General features: G+C 42.2%; 1 protein-coding gene across 1 annotated transcript in view; it reads left to right on the top strand.

Moving 5' to 3' along the window:
• Positions 1–10561, top strand: part of SEC16A (SEC16 homolog A, endoplasmic reticulum export factor) — a gene marked incomplete at its 5' end in the record, with an annotated part of 32117 nt that extends 21556 nt beyond the window's left edge. The window contains 5 exons of the mRNA XM_067542191.1: positions 4894–4988; positions 6125–6199; positions 6827–6886; positions 7758–7835; positions 8855–10561. Of these exons, the coding sequence (XP_067398292.1) occupies positions 4894–4988; positions 6125–6199; positions 6827–6886; positions 7758–7835; positions 8855–8923 (377 nt within the window). The remainder of the gene's footprint in view (positions 1–4893; positions 4989–6124; positions 6200–6826; positions 6887–7757; positions 7836–8854) is intronic.
• Positions 10562–12715: the final 2154 nt, after the last annotated feature.

The raw sequence follows: 12715 nt of genomic DNA, 5'->3' as shown, positions 1-12715 counted from the left end.
AACCTCTTTTAGAAAATGTGTACTAAGAGGGGTTACATTTTAGCTGTCTTGGGCAGCTGGGACATGAGAACAACAAATGTGAATGGTTCCAGCAAACAAGATGACACTTTCAAACACTGATGCTATGTAGTAACTCTATTTTTATTTAACAGGAAATAGGAGGTTTTACTAGAACCCACAAAGAGCATCTTAATAAAGCAATCTGATTAAGCAATGTATGTTCTTTGCTAGACAAAAAGTGCTTTTGTTTCCTCCAAAATTTGAACTGTGCAAGGTGACGCAGTTCATCAACTCTTATTCATATTTTGCTAAGTACTTGGTGTCAGTTCACATTTCTTTCTCACCTATTGTTTCCTGCCCCAGGATCACTTTTTCTGGGCTCACTGCATGTCCTCTGTTTACTGTGTTGCTCCATGGTTTCTCATATAAAATATATATATGCTACTATTGCATATGGCTAACTATAGTGGTATAATTAGCTGTAATTCATTGAACAAGACTTGTCACCATCTTTGAGGGGAGATGGAAGAAATAATGGAAATAGTTCTAAATTTTACCTTTAATATAATCAAACCAATGTAACTTGTCAAATGAGATTTTTACATTGCTCTTTTTTTTAATTCAGCTCATTCACTGATTGCAGTTTGCTACTCTGAAAACCTGGTTCTTTGAGTGCTTGCTCATGTTGATTCCAAGTAGGTGTGTGCACACCGTATGCACAGTCGCTGGAAGGCTTTTCCCCTAGTAGTATCGGTAGGGTCAGCTCTGGAGCCCCCTGGAGTCACGCCTTCATGGTATCATATATAGGGCCTTGCTGACTCCCCACCTCTTCAGTTCCTTCTTACTGCCCATGACGGTCGCTGGAACATAGATTTCTCTTGCTCTTTAAGTGTTTTCCTAGTGATTGTTTGAACTGATATCTGTAAATTATCTGTAAATAGTTAGTTTAGTTAGAAAGGACCCTGCTTATCGGGGTCACCTCCCCATCTCCGGGGTCGGGGCATGTATCGCTCCCCTGGCTTTAAACCGTGCAGGGCTTGCAAAAAGCCCATGCCCAGAAGCAATCCCCATACCACTTGTCTAAAGTGTCTCAGGGAGACCCATGAGAGGGATCTCTGTAAGATCTGCAGAGAATTCTGCCCTAGGACAAAGAAGGAGAGGAGTCAAGATTGAAGTTCATCCTAATGGAGTCTGCTCTCTGACCATACTCCATGCCAAGCCGACACCTAGTACGTTGACTTTGGTGCGGAGCGCACTGGCATCCGTAAGAGTGATGGTGCCATGGAAGGATTCTGTGTCTAGAGACCCCTGGCACTGTCATGGATCGCCAGCACCGAGGAACACCTCACGGACATGGCACTGCTTGCAATCCCCTTTACCATGTAAGAAGCAGAGGAAGACGGACAGGGTGCTCACTGATGCCCAGAACAACAGGATGTAAGGGCTCGAGCAGAGTGCGACCCACGTTGGGTCACTCAAGTGCTGTACCCTCGGCCATGGTACCATTAACTCCAGCCTCAGGAAGGGGTCTGTCGAGTGCAGTGCCTTTGCACTCCCCATCCAGGGAGACCTGCAAGGAGGACCTACAGCTCCCCTTCATGCTGGAGACTTTTGAAGCGGCCAGGGAGCTGATAGAGAACATGGTGTTGCTGTCCCCTTCCAGGTGCGAGCGTGCTCCAGACACCTGACCAGCAGTGCCGAAAAAGCATCCAGTGCCATCCAGGGAAAAGCCAGCTATGATGCCACAGTTGCCATCTCCCCAGCACTTCTCTCTGGCACAGTTGGGAGCAGCACTGCCCTAGTCCCAGCAAAGTGAGTTGTCGGGCTCCTACTCTGAAATGGAGCTTATTCCTCAAGAAAAAGCTGGCACTGGTCAGAAAGGCAACACCAGAGAATTGAGGCTGGTCAGCTCTTACCCATGCCTTGGCCACCGCAATGGCAAATCCCAGCTCAGTGGCCTTTTTGGACCCCTTGAGCATTCCACAAGGCTCAGGAGTCACAATCAGGCGGGTCGCTGTCGCTCGCCTCCAGGAGCAGACATCACCCATTTCAATCAGGTGACGTGCTACCGCATGGTATTGGAACCATCACCAAGTACAGCGCCAAGCCTGGCACCGAGCCTGATGTTGACCTTGGCACTGAGTTCAAGGAACTGGTGCCAGAGGACCCTCTGGGACCAGAAGGTCAAGGGACTGCCCCTGTCAGTGTGTCATTTTCTTCGCCCCCAGATGAAACAGTAGCAGGGTCCTCGGCAGCACTAATTGCGGATGATGGCAGGGCTTATCCAGAGCTCTTGAGGAGGGAGGCACAGAATTTGGGGCTCCAGATTGAGGAGGTCTGAAACAACACAGACCCTATGGTAGACATTCTAGCCTCTGCAGGCCCATCCAGGGTACCACGGCCTCTAATGAAGACCATTTGTGGCACAATTAAATCACTATGGCAGACTCCTGCTTCTCTGCCTCCAAATGCAAAGAGGGTAGAGAGAAAATATTTTGTACCATCTAAGGACCACGAATACCTGTATACTGATCCCCCACTAGGGTCACTCGTAGCTGCAGCGGCCAGTGAGCGTGAGAGGCAAGTCCCCATGTCAAAGGCAAAGGATGCTAAAAATTTGGTCTTCTTTGGTAGAAAGATGTTGGGGGCTCCAACTCCGCATCGCGAACCAGCAGGCGATTTTGAGCAGAAACAATTTTAAGTCTTGGGGGTCTTTGTCATAGTTTTTGGAATCTATACCATCAGACTCCAGGGTGGAGTTCACAGCCCTAATAGAGGAAGGCAAGGCGGTTGCAAAGGCCTCTCCACACCTTACCCCTTGTTGTTCCTGGTCACTGACGCCTCAGTGATGGGCTGGGGAGTTCATTTAGGGGGGCTCAGGACCCAAGGCCTCTGTTCCCAGGCAGAGCTCTTACACCACATCAATGTAAGAGAACTGAGGGTGGGATGCTTGGCCTGTCACACCTTCTATGCCCATCTGGAAGGCAAATGTGTATCGGTCATGATGGACAATACAGCAGCGATGTTCTATATAACATACAAGGTGGAGCACACTCCTCTCCCCTGTGCAGGAAGCCCTCAAACTGTGGGACTTCTGCATAGCCCACTCAACTGACCTCCGGACATCCTACCTGCTCGGGTATCAGAACGAGTTGGCAGATCACGTCAGCAGGTCTTTCTCCAACCATGAGTGATCTCTCTGCTCAGATGTGGTGAACATCATCTTCTAATGGTGGGGAGTTCCCCACATAGACTTGTTTGTGATGAAACGCAACAAGAAGTGCATGTGTTTCTGCTTCTTCCAGAATCACAGCCCAGGATCAATCATGAATGTATTCCTCATCCCTTCGACCGGCCATCTGTTCTACGCGTTTCCGCCTGTCCCACTGGTTCAGAAGGTCCTGCTGAAGGTCAGGAAGGAAAGGTTCTGCATAATTCTGGTAGCCCCAGAATGGCTATGCCAATACTGGTACACCACCTTCAACCTCTCATTGGAAACTATCAGTCTGTCTCTGGTTCTGGACTTAATCTCTCAGGACCACGGCTACCTTTGTCACCCCAATCTAGAGCCCCTCCGCCTCCATATGGTGGAAGCTCCATCACTGAATCCTCTGGAACTAGAGTGCTCCAAACCAGTCAGAGAGGTCCTCCTTGGCAGCAGAAAACCTTTCACCAAGGTCACTTACCTAGCTAAGTGGAAGAAGTTCTCCACCTGGTCAACACAGAAGGGTACTTCGCTCATGCTGTCAATACCTCTCATCTTGTCCTATCTGTTACATCTCAGGCAGTAGGGGCTGTCGGTGTTGTCAATCAAGGTCCACCTGGCCCCAGTCTCAGTATTTCATCCCTGGGTTGCAGGCGGTTCGGTCTTCACCATCCCCATGGTGGGGCATTTTCTTAAAGGTCTAGATAGGTTATACCCTCAAATGCATCAGCCGATTCCCCAATGGGATTCTCAACCTTATACTGTCAAGATTGATGGTTTCTCCATTCAAATCTCTTGTGACATGCTCACTTCTCTGTTGATCCTGGAAGGTAGCAATCAAACCAGGACACATTTCTTCCAGTTTTCTACCCAAAGCCACACGCCAAGAGCAGAGGCCACATACTTTGGACATTAGATGGGCTTTGGCTTTTCATATCAAGAGGACTAGCCCCTTTAAAAAAACAATGCAGCTTTTTGTAGCAATAGCAAACAGGATGAAAGGCCTTCCAGTATCATCAAAAACAATCTCTTCGTGGATCACGTCATGTATCAGGATGTGTTACAACTTGGCAAAAAATACCGGCCCTAGTGCTGACAGCTCACTCCACAGGGGCCCAAGCATCTTCAGCAGCGTTCCTCGCTCAGATCCTGATCCAAGAGTCTACAGCCGTGATGTGGTCATCTATTCACACCTTTGCAGCACACTATGCTATTACACACACGCCAGAGACAATGCTGCATTTGGCAGAGCGGTGGTGTAATCTGCAGGTCATTGAACTCTGACCCCTCCTCCTATTTGGAATCGACATGAACAAGCACTTGAAGGAAAAACAGTTACTAACCTTCCATAACTGTTGTTCTTTGAGATGTGTTGCTCATGCCCATTTCAAGACTCACCTTCCTACCCCTCTGTTGGAGCCAGCCGGCAAGAAGGAACTGAAGAGGCAGGGGGTCAGCAGGACCCTATATACGATACCATAAAGGTGTGACTCCAGAGCCAACCCTACAGATACCACTAGGGGAGAAACCTTCTGGCGACTGTGCATGCAGTGCGTGCACACCTACTTGGAATGGACATGAGCAACCCATCTCAAAGAACAACGGTTATGGAAGGTTAGTAACCATTTTTCTGCTGTTGATCTGTTCCTCAGTATTTTATTTTTTATTAAAATCTGTTTCTTCTGTAGTTCCTGAGGAACAGCAACCTATGGAAAGGAGCGGGCCAGGAGAACAGACATCAGCTACGAATCAAGTCAGTGCTGACACTACTGCAGAACCACAGGTAGTTTAGTAAAGAAGCAACCCATCATTCATATCCAATTATAACTTTTATTGAAAAACGAAATATTACAGTTGCAGTTTCCTAGTGGTGTAACCTAAAAAGCATTTTATATCTGTACGTAAATAACCCCTAATGAAAGAAGGGAAAGAACTAGGAAGAGGAAATAAAAGTGAAAACAAAGGGGAAGAATGAAGATGGAAAAATTCCCTTGGGCCCCAGTTTTTCAGATGCTCTGTGTGGGTCCACGTGGAGAACACCTACAGGATTAGGACCTCTTAATTATTTTTCCTAGTATATAATATATATGTAGTCACTCTATATGCTACTGGTAACTTATAGCCTGAGAGTGACATGATCTGTTCCCTCTGTGGAGATGAAGCATCTTTTCCATGCTTCAATACTATCTATCTTATTGTTTATATTACTTATAACCATGTAGTGTAATCAAGCCACATTTACTTTATTGGAATATCAGTCAGTATACAGGCAGGAGTAGTTTTATCTCACATCAGTATTTCTTTGGTCTTAGGACTTTCTCCCAAAATGAAGAATTCTGTAATACCAATAACCTGTGAATAGAATACCCTATTTCTTCTGCATACATCCATATCTGCCACATATTTAAGATGTAATTTCAGTTATTTTCATTGTGAGCACTTTGGAGCAGAGACTGTTGCAGTAGCATGATGGGGGCCCAATCTCGGTTGGGTTCTCTAGGTGCTACCACAGTACAAATAAGTCCTAATTAGAAGTCCTATCTGCTCATTCTTTCCCTGCAATAGTTGGCATTGAACTTCAGTATATACATTTGGCCCCTATATATTTCTCAGACTGACTGTCATCTGACTCAGTCCCTGATGTTTAGTAAAATGTTACTATTAGAGTGGCTCTTCTCAGGGCTACGCTTGAAGGACACGTAAAAGCTTCAGGTAATGCAGAATATGGCAGTATACTCAGCAGTGTTAGCCTTATCAGGTGTGTTCCAGCTCAGTGTATTGCACTATGTTTGCTTCAGAGATGTTAGTACAAGTGTAAAGCAAAAGAGAATCCCACTGAAAATGTACATGTGGTCTTGCTGATTTCAAATATTGAAGATGAGCAAGGTTTCTTTTTTCTTTTTCTTTTTTTTTTTAAAGTGTTTAAATTCTACAATGCTTCCACCTGGTTCTGAACTCCCTGGGTCAAATCCAGATGACTTCCAGTCAGGAGAGGTAAGCCTTGCTTCAGAATGGATCAACTTATGACCCCATGCAGCATATTTTAACCATTAGGCTGTAATGGTCTTAACCTGGGTAATCAAAAACAGCAAGTAACTGATTCAATTGCTGATCACTTGCCAAGATGAAAACTTAGTTACTGCCTCTAAAAATCTAAAGAAGAGACCCTCAGTTCCATAAGCAAAGTACAAGTTAAGTGTCTTACTTTCATTGCTGCAAGAATACCTTGTTCTATTTGAACAGAATTTTAAAAGGTCTTTTCAGAATAAAGTATCACATTAACAGTTTTTGGGCTTTTGCCCGTGTGCATGCATTTAATTTCACTAATATTAAATGCAAGACAAAAGAGGAAAATAGACTGCTATGTGCCAGGCCACCTTTGTTCCTACTAAATGTTTTCTTTAGCTATAATTTTGTGCTTTTTTTAAAAAACAAAAATCCTTTTGATTTAAACTAACTTCTGGCTCTTTATTTTTTTTTTTTTAATTTGAAATTGGTTTAAACCTTTTGCAGAGTGAAACTTCATTTTTAATTAAATAAAATGACAAAGCTTGGGGCAGTGACATGCATGACAACATTTTTATTTGTTTTTTGTATGTGTGTGTTCTTGCTGTTTTGTAGCTTTCGCGCTCTAGTTCAATGAGTTCATTATCACGTGAAGTAAGCCAGCATTTTAATCAGGTACATGTGGCTGGCCATTTTCACTTACATTGATTTCCCCCACCCCCCTTATTTTGCATTTGCTCAGTTTCTTACTAATGCTACTTTAAGTCCTTATCTTCCTCCTCCATTTCACAGAAATAACATTAAAAATAACTTACGATGCAGTGTTCCTTTTAACACTTAAACAGGGTCTTCAAAATTTCACCATTACATTTATCAAAAAAGCCCATAATCCAGGCATGCTTGCTTTATTTTTATATTCCTAAGCAATTCACTTGGTAATTCTGCTCAACTCTGCCCTTACATGAATGAGAGAGCCAAAGAAGTCAGTTGCCTTAAATTAAAAACAAAACAAAAACCCCACTTATTAATATGCTGTAACACTCTGAAATTAATAGTGATAACATTGCCCATTTCATCTGACAACCCCTGTAGAAATTAAAGGAATGCTTCATCTCTGCTGTGAATTTCAGTACTCTGGGGTCACTGTAAAGAGCTGACATAAAACTTTGTGGTACTTACAGTAAAGCACAACATTTATCATAGATAGAACATTTTATTCTTGGGGGAGGCTTAAGCTCAACTAACAATACCACAGGATACTAATTCAGTAAAAATGCACTGGTGTCTTGTTACTTTGTTTTTGCATGCTTGGATTTTCAGAGCTGTTTACAGTTTGTGCATGTTATATTGTTTTGCCAATACCAACCTTAAGCAAGTAATAAAAAAAATTGCAAAAAGTGCTGACACATTTTGCATTCAGGTGTTACAATCTGCTGCTCTGTATGTATTATAGGCATTGCTACTATAAATTATCTTCTTTCTAGTAAGCAAATAAAGCTTGGGAGAGATAATACATAGTGTTAATGGAATGTAATCTGCTTTCTAGCCTCTCAGTAACCTGCCACCTTCTGGGGGACCTCCAGCAGGAACTGTTCAGTTCTACAACCCTTCTCAATTTACACAAGTAAGTGAAACCCTCTCATTGTTGCTAGAGAAACCATGAAATTTTATATTGAAAATAAAGCCAAATAGCAAAATATTGCTGACGTAGCTGACAGTGATGGTGAAACTTCTTGCTACGTGTCTGCTTCTCACATCTGCCTTCAAAAAGCGACTTGGCATGACCTCAAATACCAGTTTCAGACATACAGACAAGCTCTCTGCTTTCTCTTCTGCCCTTTATCTCATTGTCTCATCTCTGTATAGGCTCTTCTTCATCTGTGTCCTGTTCATTCTTGTTCATCTTTCTGATCCACACCTACAGCTCTCCTATTGTTTCTAGGGTGCTAGTACCTTCAATTTACAAATCAATTGGCCTATCCTTTCTGCTTGCCCTGTCTCCATAGTGTTCTGGGACTTAATCATAGTAAGTGCTAAGCCATAGTCCTTTACATCTGCTCCTCTCAACCAAGTATGCAGGATCAAAAAGGAGTGGACATGGGAGATTCTCTGGTTTTAGGCTTTGCTGTCAGGAGATAGGAATAACCTGTTAGCCATGCAGCAGGGCTGTCATTACTACCAGATCAGGTTCCCTTGTTCTCCCATCTTGTTCATTGCTTTTGAATTTGTGCTTACACGTACAACACTCCATGCTTGTGCTGTGCAGAATCAAACTTGGTGTGTTACAAGAGACCTCTGAAATGTGGCTTAGCTTCTTAATACTTAATGGCAGCAGACAAGCAAATCATTATCTACTGTGCTGATTCTCTGATAAACTTTGATTTTATATTTAAGCAGTTCACATAGATGGTTACATGCAGAATTGATGCTAGGATGTTATTTTTGCTTACGGATCAGTCCAGCTCCCATGTAAATCACTGGGAATAGGATCAGACCTCTGTGTATTAAACCTGACTTTCTCAAAGCAAAAAAAAAATTGCCAGTATTTCTTCTGAAAGGTAACCAAATTTTTGCAGGACTTTATTTAGTAGGTGAGAAGAGCAATTAAGTTGCTTGATTTTTATAAATCTTTATCTTTTTCAGTCTCCTGCAACTACTGGAAGTTCAAGGATGGGGAAAATTGGACAGAGAAAATACCCAACATTGAAATAGAATACAATGACTTGACGTTTGGAATACTTACACTAGTTCTGGACATTCAAAGAATTACTCAAATGTAATGGCACATAGTGTCATTACTATCTTGAAATTGACATGACAAGTAATTGAATGCTGGCTGATTGTTTGTCATGGGTCTCCCTACTTGTACTCTCATGTACTTCATCTACATGAATCATTACCATACAAGAAAAAAATACATTTTCTCTTAAAAGCTGGCTAGAAAGGTCTAATCTTCTATTGGGGATGGAGAAGGATGAATGGGGGAGGATGATGATGTTGTGTGTGTAATGAAAACCAACTGTAAACTGCAACCAAAGGCAGGAGTTCTTTCAGTTGATTTTAAACCCACCAGTGTGACTTGAAGACATAAATTAGGTTTCAGGGTCTCCCTCATTTCTGAAGGACACTTCCCTTCCAATGTAGGAGATATATGTCCACCTTGTAACAGAACATTCTATGGCCTTAATAGGACCATGCACAATTGTAATGCATATAAAACAATACTGGCATTTGCCAATATATGAAGGTTTAAGATACTCATTTGGGAAATGCCTCACATGCTTTTTTTTAGGGGAGGGGGGCCACAGCTCATCCAAATAAATAAATTGACCTATAGTGAATTAAAACTGTGACTGTAATAAAATCTAAAATTAATCTGATTTGGATTTTATCTAGTATATATGTAGTTTGTGTTTTAGACTCTGTGTAAAACAAATTGTATAGTCTGAAAGAAGCTATTTGTACAATAGTCAATGCTGTACTATTTCTGATGAGTGAGTGTTCTTCTTAAGTGCAATATGGTTACTTGCTTTCTCAAACTACTGGCACTATATAATTAAGGTGGTAACAGCTTGAAAGTTGTTTAAAAATAATTTTCCTTTTGAGTGCCAGAATCTGTTCCTAATACTCTGCTCTTGAACTTCCATTAATAAAAAACTAAGGTCTTAAATAGCTAACAACTGAATTTCATACTAAACTAAATGGATTAGACCTCTACTGATGGACTTGAAAACCTTTGTTTAATTTAGAAAATTCTGAACATCACTGAGGTGTAACATTCACATGCATTGAAAAGTTTAAATGGCCCACAAGGAGAGAAAATAAACTTCAAATATTTATTAAATCATTAGGTCATATTTTCTTTCGGATTTGACAAGAAAGCTGATGGATGTTGCATGCATTTCTGCTCATGAGTAGAAATAACTCATAACTCAGGAGAAATGAGTGGAATTTATGTTGGCCCTTGATTTTTTTTTTCTTTTTCGGGTTAATACCACCTTTTGAGATCTGGACAGCCTTAAGCATGTTTCCAAAAGGATTATACATGATTGAAATAAAATGTGGTGATCTGGAAGAGTTAGTAGCCTTCTGCTAATGGTCTATACTCTAAATCCTCGAGTTGGTCAGCGCAGTCAGTGTGACTTTCTTTTGTAACTAAAAACCTGTTCAGTTACTTGGCTTCATCTACTTCAGCCATCCTGCTGATTTTTCTTTCAGTAGAGACTGTCAAATATCTTAATTCAAAAAGGCTTCCTCGGAGCTGGGAGCTGCTATCTTTCCGAAGTGTTAGATTTGACACTGTAAATTCTTAAATAAAATATTTTGCGCTCTGGGCACTTTCACACTTTACTTTTTCTTGTGGTTATTGATTAGCATGCTAGTTGGATTAAACAAATTTTCTGTATACTTGGAGATACAACTTTGAACACTGTTCAGGCTTTTAAAATAATTTAGAGAATACTGCCTCTCTCTGTGATCTCAAGGATTGCCACCTATCCATTACTAATTTTTAACTTGTGTATATATATTGGAAATTGGTATTTCAGCCTCTGATTTATAGGTGAATATTTTCCTTTTAATGTTCAAAATTAAAACCTAGAGTCCAGTAAATTAAATGACTTACAATATTGCAACAGAATTGGAAACAAGGTTTAAAAACAAAATCAGTGCTTCTTAGAAAAGCAAGAAAGTTGGTTTAAATGGCCACTTCTCAGTAAATATCATACAAGGTTTTTGGTTTTTTTTTTTTTTTGGAAAGGATTCATCTGTGGGTAACCTTTCAAAAACTCCTATGACAGCAATGGTTTTATAAATGAGCTGTTTCCTCTTTTTTGTATAACTGCAACCTAATATCAAAAGTAGTCAATCTTCTCTTCTACCTTCATATATTTTTGTGGGTGGAATTTTCCATTTGCCATGGAATGGTTTAGAAAGCACACTGTTTATAATATGCTACTGTTAACTGAGTCATAGGGCAATCAAGTATGTTACTCAAAGTATCAGTGGTGCAGAGTAGATATTAATCTAATCCTCCTAGCCTTGAATATTTTGCATTGTGCCAGCCCAGTCTTGATTTGTTTGTTTGTTTGTTTTCTACTATGTTTTCTCTATTCAGATACAGCCAGTATTTGCTTTACAGTTCAGATATGGATTAGTTTTTTCTCCACACTTTCACTGCATGTTTTATGCCTTAACTTCGAAATACTTTCACTTCCTGCAACCACAAAGTCAACTGCTGGCAGCTGTTCATCCCTCTGCAATGAACTTACTTTTATCTATGTCGGAAAGATGAACTGTCAGCATTTGACCTTGTGGTTCTCGTGAATCTTGAAATGGGAGGTCCTCTCTTAGTCCTAGTTTTCAACAGTTCAGAGACGTGAGATAAAATTTCCCCTCTGCGTGCAATGCAGCTGCCTTTTAATGATAGTTTGTATATAGGGGTGAGTTTGGGATGACTAGCATTGATCCTATTTATGATGTACATGTGCATTGAATTCAAACTTTTTTAAGAGCCTATAATAAAAGCTGCATTAGCTTACAGACAGCATGAACTAAGAGGCTCTTGCTTAGAACAGGCATACTTAAAAACGGTGGCTACTCTATGGGCACAAGTCAATTAGTTTGTTTCTTTTAAAGTGGATTAAATATTTAGTAGCATGTCTCCAACCTCCAATCCGTTTCGAAGGACGGCAAGAAATGCCTCGTCCTTAGTTCCAGGCACCCTCGTTTTGCTGAGGCTTCTATGTTCAAATCAAATTGTATATCCAAGTCCTCCTTTCCCAGCTCTCAGGTGCAATGGCTGTGGTGCTGGCTCCTCTGATCTTCACTGACGTCCTAGCGTTGACAGGGCAGATCGATTGAAAGTGGGTATCCGAATATTTAAAAAATCCTCATTTACTCTACCCTGTATATTTTTTTTTAAAAAACGGCTTAGTCCCCTCTCCTTGCCCCCACCTGCAGAGGTGTGCTCACTTCTGCACCGTTTAGCTGGAATTCGGAGACAGGCAATTTCCAGTTGTTCTCGCTCAAGTTTTGTAGTGTGTGTGTGTGTGTGTGTGTGTGGAGGGGGAGAACACGGGACAAAACGTGGGTTTGTGGCTAACTCCCGTGCGAAGTGGTTTGTAGAGTTAGTACAGTTGAAGAGGTGAGGGAGCTCATCCAACAGTTTGGGGTGTGGGGGTGAATGAAAAAGGAAGGGGTGTTAATGTAACTTGCCCCTTGCCCCATCCCTCTACTGTCCGCCCAGTGCTCCAGGGACTGCAGCCAGACCCAGTGCCTGGGGAGACCAGTGCAGCCGCCCCTGCCGCGGACGGCGGCTGGAATCACCTGCCGGTGAACAACGCTTCCTCCTCCACCCGTCCAGCGGCCTCAGGCCCTGAAACATCCCTTCGCAGAAGGGGGAGCCGCCTGCCTTTGAGTGCAAGCCGGGCCGCTCCCGGGAGCTGGGAGCCTCTCTCCGGGCGGGCAGCGCCGAGCACCCGCAGCGAGGCGGTTCGGAGGCCT

This window comes from Emydura macquarii, unplaced genomic scaffold (assembly GCF_026122565.2).
Source record: "Emydura macquarii macquarii isolate MOO-44397 ecotype Brisbane River unplaced genomic scaffold, CSIRO-AGI_Emac_v2 contig_691, whole genome shotgun sequence".
Taxonomy (NCBI): domain Eukaryota; kingdom Metazoa; phylum Chordata; order Testudines; family Chelidae; genus Emydura; species Emydura macquarii.
The sequence above is the reverse complement of the archived record's forward strand: the minus strand, read 5'-3'. Positions and strand labels throughout refer to the sequence as shown.